The 18038-nt window shown below is 36.4% G+C and overlaps 2 protein-coding genes across 2 annotated transcripts; both read left to right on the top strand.

Annotated features, from left to right (window-relative positions):
* The first annotated feature begins 1893 nt into the window (after positions 1 to 1893).
* On the top strand, positions 1894 to 9008 carry galcb (galactosylceramidase b). Its single transcript, XM_079633471.1, has 17 exons — positions 1894 to 2098; positions 2214 to 2282; positions 2361 to 2424; positions 2518 to 2631; positions 2760 to 2899; positions 2986 to 3024; positions 3753 to 3883; positions 4042 to 4197; positions 4293 to 4417; positions 4541 to 4668; positions 5202 to 5291; positions 5375 to 5464; positions 5675 to 5819; positions 5929 to 6112; positions 7987 to 8150; positions 8233 to 8309; positions 8471 to 9008. The coding sequence occupies exons 1-17, from the start codon at positions 1958 to 1960 to the stop codon at positions 8615 to 8617; spliced, it is 2004 nt and encodes a 667-aa protein (XP_079489597.1). The 5' UTR covers positions 1894 to 1957; the 3' UTR covers positions 8618 to 9008.
* A 707-nt stretch (positions 9009 to 9715) lies between these two features.
* ak7b (adenylate kinase 7b) lies at positions 9716 to 16517 on the top strand. The gene is made up of 18 exons (XM_079632274.1): positions 9716 to 9816; positions 10068 to 10247; positions 10366 to 10480; positions 10569 to 10663; positions 10770 to 10880; positions 11043 to 11126; positions 11238 to 11326; positions 11408 to 11498; positions 11599 to 11676; positions 11777 to 11926; positions 12041 to 12169; positions 12343 to 12436; positions 12520 to 12648; positions 12788 to 12841; positions 13579 to 13776; positions 15287 to 15507; positions 16049 to 16207; positions 16314 to 16517. Exons 1-18 carry the CDS (start codon positions 9727 to 9729, stop codon positions 16347 to 16349), a joined length of 2103 nt encoding a protein of 700 aa, XP_079488400.1. The 5' UTR covers positions 9716 to 9726; the 3' UTR covers positions 16350 to 16517.
* Positions 16518 to 18038: the final 1521 nt, after the last annotated feature.

The raw sequence follows: 18038 nt of genomic DNA, 5'->3' as shown, positions 1-18038 counted from the left end.
TGCCTTTACCAATGGCTTACAATGACACAGAAAAATATATTACTACAGACACCATGTCACAAGAAGGAAGTCCATAGGTGAATCTTCAACCTATCTTCTACCAACATATATTTTTCATCGAAATCGACCACAGTTGTACATAATTCCAATATTCAGTTAAGCCATCATCTGACATCAAGCATTATTGTATGGGCAACATTTTCTGTTCATATGCTAATCGACTTTGATGAAAAAAAGTGTGAACCCAGAGGAAGCATTCACTATGAAACAACATGAATTTACTGTCATCCACATATGTCTACAAAGCAAAAACCCACAAAAAGAGAACATTTTGATTCAACATGCTTAAGCATATCGTTCGACATTTTTGAGAACAATTAGCATAACAAGTCTGTATTTATTTTCAAGCAGGACTGCTTTACAGTGACAGAACAACTAATACCACAAAACATCAGGGATCCATCCATCGCTAATACTTAAGCCCCGTTCACACCGCCAGCGACACGCAGCGACAAAGCGACAAGATCCCATTCATTTCAATGGAGCGCTGGCGACTTCCGGCGACACGAGCGACAGTGACCGTTGGCGACAGAATGTGGGCGTGTCAAGCGACAGGAGACAAGCGACAAAAGTTCAGAAATTTCAACTTTATGCAAATGAGAAGCGATTTTCGCGAGCGACAACCAATAGGAAAGAAGGCTTTCAGTGGTGTCACGTTACGTCACCGTCTCGGAGTGCAGGCAAGACAGAGTTCGAGGGCGATTTCACTGTCTTATATGATTTGACCATGGATTTGACTAACCACATTCATGGATATAATAAAATGATGCATGGAAAATAAACTGTCGACAGTCTCAGTGAGTTTAATTCATTTATAGTTCGAGTGTTGTAAGTTTTTGATGCAAGTTTAGCACACTGCAGTTCACTTTGCAGTTTCCCCTGCATTGTGTTGACTATTAGAGACAAGAAACTGTATTATTTGTCAAATACGAATGACGTTTTAGTCATTTATGACCGTATGAGTGAGTTTAATTTGTTGCTTGTTCGATCGTTATCTAGTAAATGATTTACTCCACTGAACACTGCTATAGGAATATAAAAACCCCTCTCCCAACACCATACTGTTTCTTTTGAGCCTATGATTTCTAGTCAAATTAAAATAATATAAAGTTAGTTGTATCACTTGTGATGGTATTTAGTATAGATATGGCCAGACAGTCAACCAATAACATTAGAGCGACAGCACTACCAACGCCCACAAGCGACTTCACAGTACAGAGACTAGCGACACACAGCGACAAAATCGCTGGCGGTGTGAACGGGGCTTTACAGACGCTGAAAATTGTTGATTGTTGATTTCCCACCAAAATGATGTCACTTCCTGGAAGACGGTCTTTTAATAATTAAAGCGATATTGCAAACGAGACTAGTCGGATAAAAGGTGATTTAAAGCGTGATTTATTTAAAACGGAATAATGAAGAAACCTGGAATATATCTTAATGAATGGCAGTTTGTCATCTTAGAAGTGTGCAGAGAACCAAACATGGCAGACATAAAATCAAAAACATTTCTCCAAACAAAAGTAGGCCGATTTAAGATTAACCCAAATTAAGTTGCACTAAAAGTTGCACTACTGTGTTAAAAACTAAAAATGTTCTATCTTTAAAAAATAACGTGCATAATATTATCTAATAGGCCAATATTAACATATGTATGATAGAGACATGAAAATGTACATAGCAGGAATTACTTATTTCTAAAAGGAGATCTAACAAATATTATAATTTCGTTTTGTTTTTCCCGCGACAGGCCACGCCCATGTAGGAGACGCACGGTCACTGTGACCAATGACGCTTGAGAGGGGCGTAATTATGGGCGTGGTTCGGCTAATCACAGCACCGCCTATCACGGAACATGCTAGTCAGCTGATTATGTTGCAGGAACGCACGAGATAGAATGAACGTAGAAAATCAGTGTTTTGTGTTTTTTAGTATTTTTCTCTGTATCAGTGTTTGTTCAGGCGAGGACTACGATTTAGATGACAAAACTGGTTTAGGACGATCGTTTGATGGCATTGGTGGTTTAAGCGGTGGTGGGGTGAGTGTTTTACTTTAGTGCGCTTCCTTTCTCAGAGCTTTCTAAAGTGCTTAGTTAGTGAAACTTTTCAAAAAACGCTAACGTCTGTGTGAAAACCGATGTGTTTAACTTACAGGCAACCTCGCGTTTACTTGTCAATTATGATGAACCATATCGGAGTCAGATACTAGACTATCTATTCAAGGTGTGTTTAGAAAGGAATCTAATAAGGCTAATTTGTATGTAATATAGTGTCTATATTCACGTTATGTGTATTTAACAGCCTAAATTTGGAGCCTCATTACAAATACTGAAGGTTGAAATTGGAGGCGATGCTCAGACTACAGGTATAGCATACAGAGCAGTTTCAGTTTTAAAACCTGTATAGTGAAGGTGTTTTTGCATTATCCAAATGACCTCTTTAATGTAATGATTTACAGATGGAACCGAGCCCTCACACATGCACTATGAAGACGATGAGAATTATTATAGAGGATATGAATGGTGGCTTATGAGGGAAGCTAAGAAGAGGAATCCAAACATCACCCTCATAGGTAAAAATGACCTATGGTTCAAACAGGGAAAACATGCACAAATACTTCTAGTGCTTATATGGCCATTCAATCCAAAATTGTATTTTGTTTTTTGTATTTACCTTTAATATATTTTTTTAAATCAACAGGTCTACCATGGGCCTTTCCAGGATGGGTTGGAAATGGTGAAAACTGGCCTTATGATTTCCCTGATATCACTGCCTCTTATGTGGTGTCATGGATTCGTGGGGCCAAGCAGTACCATGACTTGGATATTGATTATGTCGGGGTAAATGCATCTCATATATCCCATTCCTTTCATTGTTTTTTCCTGTGGCCATATTCCTAATCCTTTTTTTTTTTTTTTTTTTACAGATATGGAATGAAAGGCATTTTAACAGTAAGTACATAAAGGTAAGTGCTGTCAACAAAGTCAGAAGTCATAATAAACTTTTTTTACTTAATTTTTTTTTACCTTCAATATATTTAGGTGCTATTCTGTTGCCCCCCTCAGACTGACATGGTTTAGCAATAGCTAGTTTATGATAAAATCTTATGATTTGAACACGGTTTGCTAAAGTTCTGTGGGAAACTTTATATGTAGTTAATCTGAATAACAGTTGCAGACTCAAACCTACATTGTAATATTACATTATGAAACGGTTAATCAGTTAAACTTTTATTCAGCAAGGACACATTAAATTGATCTATTCATTGAATCTTGTTCTATTCATCAAAGTATCACAAAATTATCAGAATTATATTAAGCAGCACAACTGTTTTCAACATTGATAATAATAAAAAATGTTTCTTAATGATGCTGAAAATTCAGCTTTGCCATGACAGGAATAAATTAACTTTTAAATATATTAAAATAAAACAAATATTTTTAAATAGTTGTAATACTTCACAATGTTACTGTTTTACTGCAATTTTAATCAAATAAATGAAGCCTTAGGGAGCAGAAGAGACTAAAATAATTAAACAACCTGACAGACCCTAAACTTTTGAAAGGTGGAGTCGTGGTGCCTGTTTTATTATTGTTTGTTAACATTGGTGCATATACTGCATATTCAATTTAAATGACATTTAAAAGTCAGAAATGACTTTTTTACACCTTCTTTCTCTGCCTTGTTTGCTAGCTTTTACGATATACACTGGATAAAAGTGGTTTGGAGAGAGTTAAAATCATTGCCAGTGATAACCTCTGGGAGCCGATCACCTCTGTTATGATTGCTGACAGAGAGCTACAAGATGCTGTTGATGTCTTGGGGTATGATACATTTTTTTTAATGAATGGTTACTTATTAAAATATACACATCCCATTTTTAAAGATGAATGAATGGAAATAAAATACACTAGCATGACATGTCAAGAAATGTGAAGAATGGTGATGTAAGATCTTGCTGTTGGAATTGTTTGCCTGACAGGGTTCATTACCCTGGAACCAAGACTGTACCCAATGCCCTGAAGACTGGGAAAAAACTGTGGTCCTCTGAAGATTACAGTACCTTTAATAACAACGTTGGCGGAGGCTGCTGGGCCCGGATTCTCAACCAGAACTACGTCAATGGCAAAATGACAGCGTATGACATCTATGATAAAGACATTTAGCATTTCCTTTTGATCATACAGAGTGCATTTGACAATTGAAAAAGCAATAGTTTGTGTTCTCTTATAGGACCATATCTTGGAACCTCCTTGCTAGTTATTATGAAGACCTTCCCTTTGGAAGGGATGGACTAATGACTGCAACGGCGCCATGGAGTGGAAACTATGTTGTTGAGTCCCCTATTTGGATAACAGGTATTATCCAAACACCTGTGTATTTTTATGTACTCTATATATGCATTAATTGTATATGCGTCTTGTAAGATAGAACATGTGTGATGGAACTAACAAAGTATCTGATTCATAAAATCCTAAAAGCCCACACTACACAGTTTACTGAGTCTGGCTGGACGTACCTGCAGACAGTGGGACACTTCACACATGGTGGGAGTTATGTTGCATTGACTGATGAGAGAGGAAACCTAACAATAATCACTGAAACTATGGTGAGACTATAAAAAAATGATTTTCTAATCATTTGATACTGTTCAAAAGTTCCGTAAGATTTTTAAAAAATGTTTTTTGAAAAAAGTCTATTTGTTCTCCAAGGCAAATTTGTTTTATTTGATTAGAAATACAATAAAAATAGTAAAATTGTGATATATTATACATTTATACATTTTAAAATGTATGGTATTCCTGTGATGGCAAAGCTGATTTTCAGCATCATTTCGTCACATTCTCCTCCAGAAATCATTATAATATGCTGATTTTTCGCTCAAGAAACATTTCTTATTATTATGAATATTTAATATTTTGTGGATGAATAGAACGTCAAATATAAATATTTTCTAACAATATAAATGTTTCACTGTCACCTTTGATCAATTTAATGCATCCTTGCTGAATATAGATATAAATTAAAATAAAAAAATCTTACTGACCCCAAACTTGTGAACAGTAGTGTACATTCTGTCTCTCAATGGTCTTTATATTTGTGTGTAAACATATTATTCTATTTTTCTGGCTTTTTTTTTAGACCCACGACCACTCTGTATGTATAAGACCCCCTCTGCTTCCCTATAATGTCACGGTCCAGAATGTAACATTCCATCTCAAAGGGACTTTTGTAAGTGCTGTTTGGTGTGGTTTCAATGAGTTTATAATGGATCAAATTAATTTATGGAAATAAATGGAATAACTTTTTAACAGGCTTCGATCAGTGAGCTGCAGGTGTGGCATTCAAAGTTTGATTTCAAGACAAACAAGACAATCCTCTTCCAAAATCTCAAGCCTATTAAAGTAAGTACATACAAAATCAAGAAAATGAAGGCATTTTCTCATGATATAACCTCTTTAAAAACAGTAGGCTATAAGGATTTTCTTTTTTTGCCTGGGTTCTTAAAAAAATCTTGGTTCAGTAGATTGATTTGTCTAATAATTATTTGCGGATGTGTGTTTCACAAAACGACATCTAATGTATTATTTCTGTGTGAATTGTGAATGCTGTAGGTAATTGAGGGGTCTTTCAGCATTGAGCTTGATGTTGATGAGGTATACACATTTACTACTGTAACAAACGGTCAGAGAGGGAGTTACCCAGATCCTCCACCCACTGCTCCCTTTCCTAAAACATACAAAGATGATTTTGATGTCCGTAAGTAGCTTTGTTGTCATTTTTTCCCCCCTTATTTGATAATTATTCTAATACTTTTCACACAACAGTCTGTGTAACTCTAACAACAATTTGAATTCCTATCTCTCAGCTGGAAATCCCTATTTCTCAGAGGCTCCAAACTTTGCGGATCAGACGGGGGTCTTCGAATACTTCACTAACCTGACGGATCCTGGACCTCATGTTTTCACTCTGCGACAGGTGGTCACTCAGCGTCCGGTGACCTGGGTTGCAGATGCTGATCAGACAATAAGTGTTATTGGTGATTATAAATGGTGAGAGAAGCAGTGTTAAATATGGTTTGCATAACATTTGTTAGGATTTTATGACTTATGTAAAGGGCCGTCCCAAGCATGGGGCGGGGCTTAGTGCGAGTTAGAGAAAGCGGACCAGCGTGGGGCCCAGTGCGATCACACGGCCCTGATTATGTACACTACCGTTCAAAAGTATGGGGTCAGTTGGATTTACTTCTATTCAGCAAGGATGCATTAATATGAGAAAAACAAACAGTAAACGCATTAAATTACACTAAAGACTGGAGTAATGGCTGCTAAAAATTCTGCTTTGTTATGACAGGAATGTTCTACTGGTACATAAAATAGAAAACAGTTTTTTTAAATGGTATTAATATTACTGGTTTACTGTATTTTTGATCATATAAATGCAGCTTTGGTGAGCATAAGACTTGTTTAAAAAAATTGTACTTACTGAACTTTTGAATGTTAGTGTACTTGTGAATTAAGAAAAGACTACATGGAAAACCATCTTTATATTAGAAATAAACGATAATTTACGTAATTCGATTCTATTGATGAACTTTATACAGTTATTGAACTGAACTGAACTTTACAGCAGAATCGGATTCACTGATGATTATTTTCCTGTTTATCACTAGCCCCGTTCACACATCCAGTCTTTACTGGTAAATTACCGGTATGAGATTATATGTGAACAAGACCATTTAAAAAATACCGGTAAATTGGTTCCGTCAATTTACCAGTAAGGGAAGTTGTAACATTACCAGTAAATTACCGGTAATGTGCTCTGTGTGAACGCAGAATGAAGATTACCGGTATGATCACGTACAACGTCAGAACGTACTGACGTAAGAAGTCTGCTTTGGGCCAGTCATAAAGTTCTTATGGAGATGATGTGATTACTCAGCGCTGTTTGTAAGCTTTTTAATAGTTTTTCTATTTGAGTACTGTATGCACAAGATGATCATCTTTGACCGTTGTGCCACATCTTCCAGCTTTTTCAACGTGTTACGCTCGAAACCCAGCCCTCTTTTCCATTCATCAGCCTTGTGGCTTTGCAGTTGGATACTATTATGCGCGTTTCATTGTTAAGAGCCAAAACGTGTTCTGTTTGATCATCCCCTTATGCCTTTCACTCGGGCGTCTAAAAATGTTCTCAAATTGAACAGATAGTGAAACTAAAGCACTTCTCCTTATGCGGGTGGATAAAGACAACAGTGTGGCGTTTAAAGATCTCTTCCAGTGACTGACATCACAGAATTTACTGGTATTTTGGAGCAGATGTGTGAATGGTCTCTTAAGCCGGGGACACACTTAATGACTGTAAGACCGATTATGAATGTAATTTGATACTTGTGACTGATCACGCCCAAACGTGCCGAGTCGCGTTCACAGTCAGTGTTTAAAATCTGCTGTAATCGATGGAAAGGGTCTGTAAGTGTGTTTTAGTCAGTCTTAGAATGTTTCAGCTAGTCGTTAAGTGTGTACCCGGCATTACTGTAAAAGCCAGAACGCCATGCTTCTGTGAACAGCATATTTGTGCATTTACTGGTAAAGTCATTCTGGCAATTTTACGGTTATTTACTGGGATTGCTGTGTGAAAGGGGCTACTCTGTAACAATGTTCAAGTTCAGGGAAGAAAGATGCGGGAACTGGCAAACATTCAACATAACTATATTCACGAAATAAACATAAAAAAAAAAGTAAAGCATAATATGTAACATATAAACATAAGATACAACATAAATGTCATCGCTCCGTTCCCATGGCTCTCGGCCCCGCCCTGCTTGCCACACACCGTTAAGCTGCTTTGAAACTATGTACTGTATAAAGCTATATAAATTGAGGTGACTTGACGTATTAACAGCTCTTTGTATTTTTACAATTATCAGGCATGACCTAATGGTGTCATGCGACGTGTACATGGAGGCTGTGCACACTGGTGGAGTCTTCATTGCTGTCAGAGTGGATAAAGGTGGAGGAGTCATCCGAAGTACAAAGGGAATCTTTTTCTGGGTGTATGCAGATGGCACCTACAAAGTCACCAATGACCTCAGTAAGCATCTGAAAAATACTCATCCCCTACTGCTGTAAGTTTGACAAGGCCAGGTCATGCATCCAAAACCTTTGTTTGACAGGTGGAATGACAGTTCTTGGTGAGGGAATGTCTGGAACTAGAGCACGTGTATGGTACACACTGACCCTTACAGTCAAGGTTTGTTGAATTATATAGAAATGTTCCTACACATTTATTGCTGAGTTTTTCCTCTATTTTAAGTCTTACCTGTTGTGACTTGAATCTAATTTCTCCGCACTGTCGGATTTTCACTTTTTCATAAATAAACACAGCTGATCAGTTATTTATTCTGTTTTTAGGGAAACTATGCATCAGCAGATCTCAATGGCTATACCCTGTGGAAGAATGCAGTGCTCTGGGAGCCACGGCATGGATGGGCGGCCATAGGCACTAGTTCTTTTGAACTTGCACAGTTTGATAATTTTGCTATAGAGGCCTTAGCCTGATCTTGTTTTGTTTGCCATTGTTGTGACACCGAAACAAGCAGACTGGAAACAAAGATTTTTTTTGTATCTGACTAATGTGATTATGAAGAGATTTAATGAGTTATTCATTTTTAAGGTTTCAGTTATGCAGCCATACCCATTGTGTCTTACTAATAATAATAATATATTATATAATTTAAACCACTTGTGTGATTCAGAATATCTGAAAATGAACAATATGGTGTCTACCACCAAGGATCTTCCCCATCTGCGGGTAAATCAGATGATTCATAGTCTAGCTTTGACCAGATAATGACCACAAATGACCAGCATGATCAATCATGCACAATATCAGTGCTTCATTGTAAATACCGAAAATAAAATATAACTAGAGCATTTCAACGTACCAACAATCCCCTGGTCTGCTTGTATTCTTCAGTGATCTGCTCTGCTCAATGTTTTCAACCATGCCATATTCTGACACCCACTGGATGTTAAAATTCTTCCATATGAAGGTTGACAAGCAAATAATCAATATATGTTTGCTGAATAAAGAAAAACAAAAAACATAGTTGATAGAAAACCACAAATGTAAAATATTGATAATCTTCTCTATAGAATGTCAGAACAATTGACATTGATTCTACTGTCAGCTCCCGTATGACACAAATCTCTTCTGAAAGTTTTTCCTGGTCCGAGCACGATGTTATGCCTTGAGGAAGATGATTTCCTTGCATGCAGTCACCCATTCATCTTTTTTACAGCTCGTGTATTATTATTTTTTATTAAATTAATGTTAAAGGTTTTATATATGTGCACACATTATTATTATTATATATATAGAGAGCATTTATATATATTTATATATACATTTATTTATATTTATATGTGTGTACACATCATAGACTAAAAAAAATATACTGTCACATTTATACCTTTTAACGTTAATTTCATTTAATGTAAGTTATTTTTATATAAATATGTAAAAAAAGTTGTAAAATAATGTTATTTTATTTATAGAGGCTTTTAAGCGCATAAACAGTGCGTTTAATTGTATATGTAGTTATACATAGACATTGCGAAAACATCCGTTTCCTAGCAACAGGACAACAACTAACGTTACACACAGGATGGCGGACAAGACCGAGGAGAGACCGCCGAACTCCATACGGGCTTTTATCAACAATGTTGATAATTACACAACGAAAAATATTGCAAAGGTAGGTTATTTTATTACTTTTTATAATATTGCATAATTGCACCGTAGTTGCAGCGGTACAAATGCAGTCTTAGACCTCTAAAAAGTCCACATAAGTTAGTCGAAATCGGCACGTATAACGTTAGCCTATAACACTCGCAGTGGAATCAGAAAGGTTGGGTGGCAAGCTTCAGATGAATTACATCATGTCACATCAAGACACTGCTTGAAAATTAGGGCTATTATGCCCATACTTTATTATCCTGTATTTAGGTTTTAGACTCTTGTGTAGTTGGTGCATCTCTTGTGGACTTCGGAGAGGCTGTGGAGGAGGAGGAAGAAGACAGGCTGCAGGATGAGCAACCCAAAATCAAAGATGCAACCTTCCAAATTGTGGGAACAGTTTCCAGCCAAACAGAGGAGAAGTGCAGTTTTATCTCTGAAGAGTACAGTGTAAATAAATCAACTAACGTTATGTACTACAGCATTCTGCAGATATGTCTTTTATAAGTTGTAACATACTGTCAGTTTACTATTTTTTTTTATAACATCCCTTTTCATCTCTAACCAGCACTTGAAGCGTGAAGAGCTTTTCCATCATCTGATGAAATGTGATGTGATAATTTATGATATTAACGTTACTCAGCATGCTGATCAGATAGCTGAAGCACAGTGGGCCGTCTCAGGTAACGTTATCACATTTTTATTGAATCCACTTCCTGCTATGAACCTTTTTCTTGTGCAGATGCTAGTTAAATTATCATCCAATCACAGCTCTTCATAAAGAAATGGACACTTTTTCTGGGCACAAGATGTTTATCCTGGTGTCAACCGTCATGACGTGGGCTATGTCTAAACCAGCCGATAAAGTAAGAATAAGAACACTGTTATCAATAATCAAGTAGGCTACTTTATTGATCAGCATGTAAACATGATTAAAAGGTTGTATTTATGCATATTTTAACTCCACAATAGGATGACCCAGAGATTCCTTTTACAGACGAGCACTACAGGAAAAGAAAAGCACACCCCAACTTCCATGATCATATCGAATTGGAGAAACTTGTGGTCAAATTAGGCAAAACTGTAAGCAAGAAACCTTGTGGGATAATAATTTTTCCATTTTAGTTGAAAATTCATGTAATATTAAACAATTGCACACACTAGTTTATGGTAAGATATTCCAACACTTCACGTGAGCATGACTTTAAAAGTGTGAAATAATATTTATTTATGAATGATTTTCAGAAAAGCTCCCTGTTCTCTACATATGTTGTTGCATCAGGGCTACAATATGGAATGGGAGAATACATGTTTCACTTGTTTTTTAAGGTAGGCTAAATCATAGTGGACAGACATTTAAAAAATATTACTTTTGTAAATACTTTTACTAATTGAAATGTTGAAGTTAAATAGTTTGTTGTGTTGCGTTGCTCTATGTAGACGTCATGGGTGGGCGAAGTCTCCGAGGTGCCCATCTTTGGTGATGGCTCCAATATTATCCCCACTATTCACATCAATGATCTGGCAGGGTTAGTATAATTGTGGAGCTTTTTATGACATCATCCATGCAAAAAGCTAAATTACAGGGCATTTACATCCGTTTGATTCAGGATCATCCAAAATGTCATTGACCACAAGCCAAAGTCACAATACGTTGTTGCTGTTGATGACTCCAAAAACACAATGGAGGATATCATAAAGGTGAGATTTGACACATTCAGTATTTATATAACTCTTTTTTTTTTTTACAAGTTAACCATTAAGGTAATGGTTCTCATGCAAGGAAATCTTCTTCCTCAAGGCAATAACACTCGTGCTTGGACCAGGAAAAACTCAGAATGTTTCAAAAGAGGAGATTTATCTCATACGGGAGCTGACAGTAAGAATCAATGTCAATATTGTTCTGACATTCTTTGGAGAAGATTATCAATATTGCACATTTTTGGTTTTGTATCAACTATGATATCTTTTTACTTCAGCAAACAAATATTGATTCTTTGCTTGTCAACCTTCGCATTGAAGCACTGTATCTGAAAGAGAATTTTAACATCCAGTGGGTGTCAGAATATGGCATGGTTGAAAACATTGAGCAGATCACTGAAGAATACAAGCAGACCAGGGGATTGTTGGTACGTTGAAATTCTCTAGTTGTATGTTTATTTTTTGGTACTTCTTTTATGTTGGGCTTTTTGTCTCAATCTAAAGTTTCACAGTACAAGCCTGTGTTTGTGTGTGTGTCCCAGCCCCTTCGCATCTGCATCCTGGGACCACCTGCTGTTGGGAAGAGCACTATAGCAGAGAGGATATGCAAGCATTACAAACTTCATCATATTAAACTTAAGGAGACCATCACTGAAACATTAGACAACCTCGTGAGTGTTATACAACACCCAGAATTTATTCAGAACCAGCAAAGCATGTTCAAATAATTCAGAAATAATGTTGATATAAACAGCTCCCTGCAGTGACCTTTTCTGTTTTTCTACATTGAAAAATAAATGTAAATTTTATAGATTTTATACTGATGCTTAGTTGAATTAATCAGGAGTCGTGTATTCAAACGGAGGACATGGAAAATGATGAGGGTGAAGCTCAGGAGTTTCTGGACACTCTGAAGGAAAACATGAATGAGAATGAAGGTTGTATATTTGTAAAAAAAAAAAAAAAAGTTGCTTTATATTGAAATTATATATATTAAGTTTTTGTTGTTGTTGTTTTTTAGGACGACTGGATGACCAATATGTGATTCGTATAATGAGGGACAAACTCAGGACTAAACCCTGTATGAACCAGGGCTTCGTTTTGGACGGTTTTCCCAAGACATATGAGCTGGCGAAGCAGTTATTTACTGGTGAGAAATTTGCCCTTTTTTTAGAAAGGCATAAACAATATATGAACAAATTAAACGATATATGAACAAATTAAATCATGATTCTGATTAATAATACATGAGTTTTGATTTGCTGCATGATTATTTAAATATTCAACAGGTGATGAAGAGCCTGAAGACTTGCAATCTAAACACGAGAAAAAGATCATCCCAGGTGTGTAATTTATTAATATAATGTATAATGCAGATTAGAAATGCCTTTTTTCCCTCAAACTTCTCCATCATAATTATTAGCCTTAAGATTTGAGTCTTGCATGACTGATTAGAACTCATTTAACTACAGTACTGTTCAAAAGTTTCATGTTTTTGAAAGAAATCTCATGCTCGCCAAGGCTGCATACAGTAAAATCAGTAATATTGTGAAATATTATAGGTTTTTAAAGGTAACTATTTTCTATTTTAATATATTTTCAAATGTAATTTATTCCTGTGAGGGCAAAACTGAATTTCCCACATATGTTACAGTGTCACATGATTCTTCAGAAATCATTCTAATATAGTTATTTGAAACTTTTCTTATTATTATCAATGTTAAAAACGGTTTTGCTGCTTATTATTATTTTTGTGGAAACTGTGATACACATGTTTTCAGGGGTCTTTATAAAGTTTAAAAGAATAGCATTTATTTGAATCTACATGATAATGAAAATATTTCATAACATGATAAATGTCTTTACTAACACATGAACTGAATGTATCCTTGCTTAATAATAAAGTTCTCCTTTAATTAGCTCAGCTTTACATTATAGTGGTAACTTTTGTGAACACGTTCAATAAGAGGTGTTGTATTTGTAGACAGAATACCCACAACTCATTTAAAAGAAATACTGTAACAAGTGGCTTTGAAATTCACTATGATCCTAGAGAAACAATAATTTGTCTGTTCTCCAGAGTTTGTGTTCTCTGTTGACGCCACTGATGATTTCCTGAAAAAACGTGTTCTGAATCTACCCGAGACTGTTGTTGAGGGAACTTACTACACCCCTGAACAGTTCCCAAGCCACTTGGCCCGTTTCAGAGAGAGAAACGTAGAGGATCAGACAGTGCTGAACTTCTTTGAGGACCTGGAGATTCATGCTGAGCACTTAGGTAACATTGAAGGAGTGAACCAAATCCTGTTTTAATGAAGTGCATCTGTTGAGCTAGCTAATACACATCAAGCATAAAGGTACGGTCACATTTACAGCTGTTCTGTGAAAATCCAGTCATTTCAATAAGAATCCACGCGAATTTTGCATGAGTGCAAAATATTTCCAAATACAGATTTCGCAATGGGTTCAAGAGACAGCTGCTTGGTTTGGAAGTGACTTCGGTGTAGGATCTGTTCACACTTTGGTTTGATTAAAATTAACTCTGGTACAATTGCTCTGTATGTGCGGTTCATTTGAACCATACAATGATGCCATCCAAACCTTGGTGACCACCAAACAAAACGAGACCCACCTTTTCAGGCCGCTATTTTGTCTCGTTTATAAGCTGTTAGTGAGTTCTCAGCTTCCCACCATGTGTACACACAAATAACAAGCTCACTTAGCCCAACACACAGCCTTGTTTAGGCAAAATAATACACACTCACCGTCCAATTTATTAGGTACACCTCCTGTTCAACTGCATGTTAACACAAATATCTAATCAGCCAATCGCATGGCAGCAACTCAATAAGGCATGTAGACACAGTCAAAACGATCTGCTGAAGAGTGAGAAAGAGATGTGATTTAGGTGACTGAACGTGGCATGCTTGTTGGTGCCAGGCAAACTAGTTTGTGTATTTTAGAAACTGCTTATCTACTGGGAATTTCACGCAAAACCATCTCAGAGAATTTACAGAAACCATCTCAGGTTTACAGAGAATGGTCTCGAAAAAGATGGGCTACAGCAGCAAAAGTCAGTTAAAGGAATAGTTAACTTAAAAAAGAAAATTGTCACCATTTACTCAACCTCAATGTTTCAAACCTGTAGGAATTTCTTTCTTCTTCTGAACACAAAGGAAGATATTTTAAAGAATGTCGGTAAACAGACAGTTGATGGACCCCATTGATTTCCATAGTAGGAAAAAAAAATACTATGGAAGTCAATGTGATCAATTGTTTGGTTACCGATATTCTTCAAAATATCTTCCTTTGTGTTCAGAAGAAGAAAGAAATTCATATAGGTTTGAAACGACTTAAGGGTGACTAAATGATGACAGAATTAAAAATTTTAAGTGATCTATTCCTTTAAGTTGCCACTTCTGTCAGCTAAGAACAGCTGTGAATGCTTAACGAACCAGAACTTGATGTATCATTTTCTTATTTTGGTCCGTACCAAAAAAACAAAGCCAACCGAACTACAAGTGTGAACACACCCTTACATCGCTACACTATTGACAATAAAAATATACATTTTTGCCGACAAAATTTCACTAATGTGACCTTACCTTTAGGAGTGGTATTGTGACGTTTCAACAGTTTTGACTGGCATCTCGCATACCTTGCTTGAAAAGTGTGCTTGTGCTATTTTTTTTTTTTTTTTTACAATTAATATGACTTGATTTAACTAATATGATTAAATTAATTAAAAGTGTGGCCTAAACCTCTAAATGTATTTACTTTTATTGCAGAGATTACAAGCAATGATGACAATGAGTACTTGCTGGTAACTGAGAAGATTTGCAAAAAAGTGGGCAAACCGAAGAACTACAGGCCGATCTCAGAGGAGGTGGAGGAAGAAGAGCGACGGCAAGCTGAACAGCAGCTAAAGAAACAGGCGGCACAGAGGGCCGAGGCAGAGCGGCGGGAGGAAGAAGAGGCCCAACAGAGAGATCAGCGTTGGGGGGAGTGGGTAAGCACATCAAGTTCTTTTTTTTTTAAAGGAATTTAAGAAAAAGGGCAAGACTTACTAACAGCTTGCGCTAGCGCAAACCCTCTATTGGCGTTGAAAAACTACTGTCAGGATTTAAGGGTTATTTTTGCATCTGACCTTATTGCATATGCATTTCCCTGTCAGACCGCTAAATTTATGGTTGAAGAGTATTTCAAAGATAAATGCAACGTGATTTACTAAGTCAACTTAGTGGTATTTGTTCCATTATTTACCGCCCAAAAAAGGCACGTCTTAACCGTTTTTGTGCCTGACATGACATTGAATCTGCACATTGTCAGTAAATCACACGCAGAACTTTCATCTCCTATCTGTGTTTTTATTAAATTTGTCCTCTTTAAAAGATCTGGTCCTTCATTTTTAAAATCTTTGACTTGCACTAATTTTTGCCATTTAATTTTTTATTTTTTTTTATTTTTTATTGTCATTTAATGTTTTGCTATTGCAGAAATATATGTTAGGCTAGCAGCTCATCAATGAGATTTTTGGTGTGTGTTTTAAGAATCAGAATCTTGAGGAGGTGAGGAGACAAGAACATGACTTGTTGGAATCTCAGTCAGGACCTTTCAGGAACTACCTGATGAGGGATGTGATGCCCACTCTCACCCAAGGCCTCATCGAATGCTGTACAATACGTCCTGATGATCCCATAGACTTCCTGGTAGGTTGGTCCTCCTAATAACAGCTGCACCTTATTAGTTTAATTGAAGGTATTTTCTGGAAAACGTGTTGTCAAATTCTCTCATTGTGTCCTTTGTATCTTTCAGGCTGAGTACCTTCTCAAAAATAACCCTGAAGCGTAATAAACGTGGACATTTTTGTGCCCTGGGTTTCATCAGCAAGTATAACTTCTGTTGGTTTGTTTTGTTCTAGAGAGTTTTCAGTCTTAATGTAGATTTAAAATCTGAATCTTTAATATACAGTCCATGATTATGAATGCTACAATTAATAAATACAATGCAAAATCAAATGGAAAAACTAATTTCTTCCTCTGTTTATCTACTTGTGCATTTAAAATGTGAAAAGCATCATAATAAAATAAAAGCTTGGTAGAATCAAGCTGTAAATTGGAAGTTAATTTGTGCAAAGTATGTCCATCATGTCATGATTGCTCTGATTGGTCCTCTGCTTTCAAAGGATAATGTTACAAATGATGGATAATTAACATACCCTTTTACATAGCACATAATTAATTACATTAGTAAAATAAACAAAATACTGCACTTAAGTTGCCTTAATATGATAATAAATTAACATACTCCTTAGCTCTAGTTTCTCCTTTCTCGATCAGAATAATGTAATACTAAATAATATAATGATACAAATCAGAAGAGTCCAGTTTACAATAGGCAATATTATTCCCCAAGCCATGAAGAATAATATGATCATCGGCAGCAGAAGATGCAGATAAACAATAAACCAGGTAGGAATTTACAACAAGTCAAGCGGAACGACGATAGGTGTTACAGCTGCTAAGGACAAGATCGTGTATGATGAAGCACAGGTGCATGAGGTTACGTAGAAATATTGTCTGTCTGTAATATGGAGTGGAAACTGTTTATTAATCTGTTGATCAGCACAAACTTTTAAAACATCAGCCCTTTGGTTCTGTGAGAGTGTCAGTATCAAATTCAGCTACTCAAATAGGCGAACATCAGTGGTCAGAGATAACCTTCTCTGACCTTAAATGTAAATATTAATAAACTGTGTTACAAAAATGAAATATGCAGTAGATTACATTGTTCATGGCATGTTTCAAGGCCAAAATGAATTGTACGTTATATTTATGACAACACTTTATTGCACATTGGCTACCTAAAATAATTACTCAATAAAAAATAATCTATATACTTTAACCTGTTAGCCTTCGCCAGAGCGAGGACGCGTTTTGTTTTATACAGTTAAAAAGTTTAGTGTCTGTATTTTCTTTTTAAATATAAAATGTTTTTGAAATAAGTCACCAAAGCTGCTAGCCTGGGTTTCCCCATACTGCCTTTGCGCAGCGTGATTTTATTCACGCTGAAAGGCAGTCTGGAGACCATGGACCAGATTTTCGCCTCGTTTAGGGAACCAATCACAGAACGGGGAGGGAGCAGCAAGACGATGACGACATGCGACACAACTAAGTTTGTTTATATCTATGGATTCAACATGGCAGCAGACGCGATTCACGCGAAGCTACCTTTTGATGCAGCCTTAGATATTGTTCTAAGTAGTTTAGAACGCAAGTTTATTTTGAAAAAAGAGCAGCTTTTGGCATCTCTACATACGTCGTCTGGTATAATGGAAACGATTGGCTATGAGCTACGTACAGGCGCATTTGATAAACATTCTTAGCACCCAATAAACGGCACCGGGCATTCGTAAGCCACGCCTCAAATACGAGAAAATGCACATGTGGTTCCCAGACCCAAGTCTCAACGAGAATTGGGTCTGGCGTTAGCCAGGCTACAAAGCTGCATTTATTTTATTTAAAAAAAAATATATACAAT

The sequence above is a fragment of the Phoxinus phoxinus genome, assembly GCF_949152265.1.
Source record: "Phoxinus phoxinus genome assembly, chromosome: 13".
NCBI classification, from domain to species: Eukaryota; Metazoa; Chordata; class Actinopteri; order Cypriniformes; family Leuciscidae; genus Phoxinus; species Phoxinus phoxinus.
Note: the sequence above shows the minus strand (reverse complement) of the source record. Positions and strands in the feature narration are given on the sequence as shown.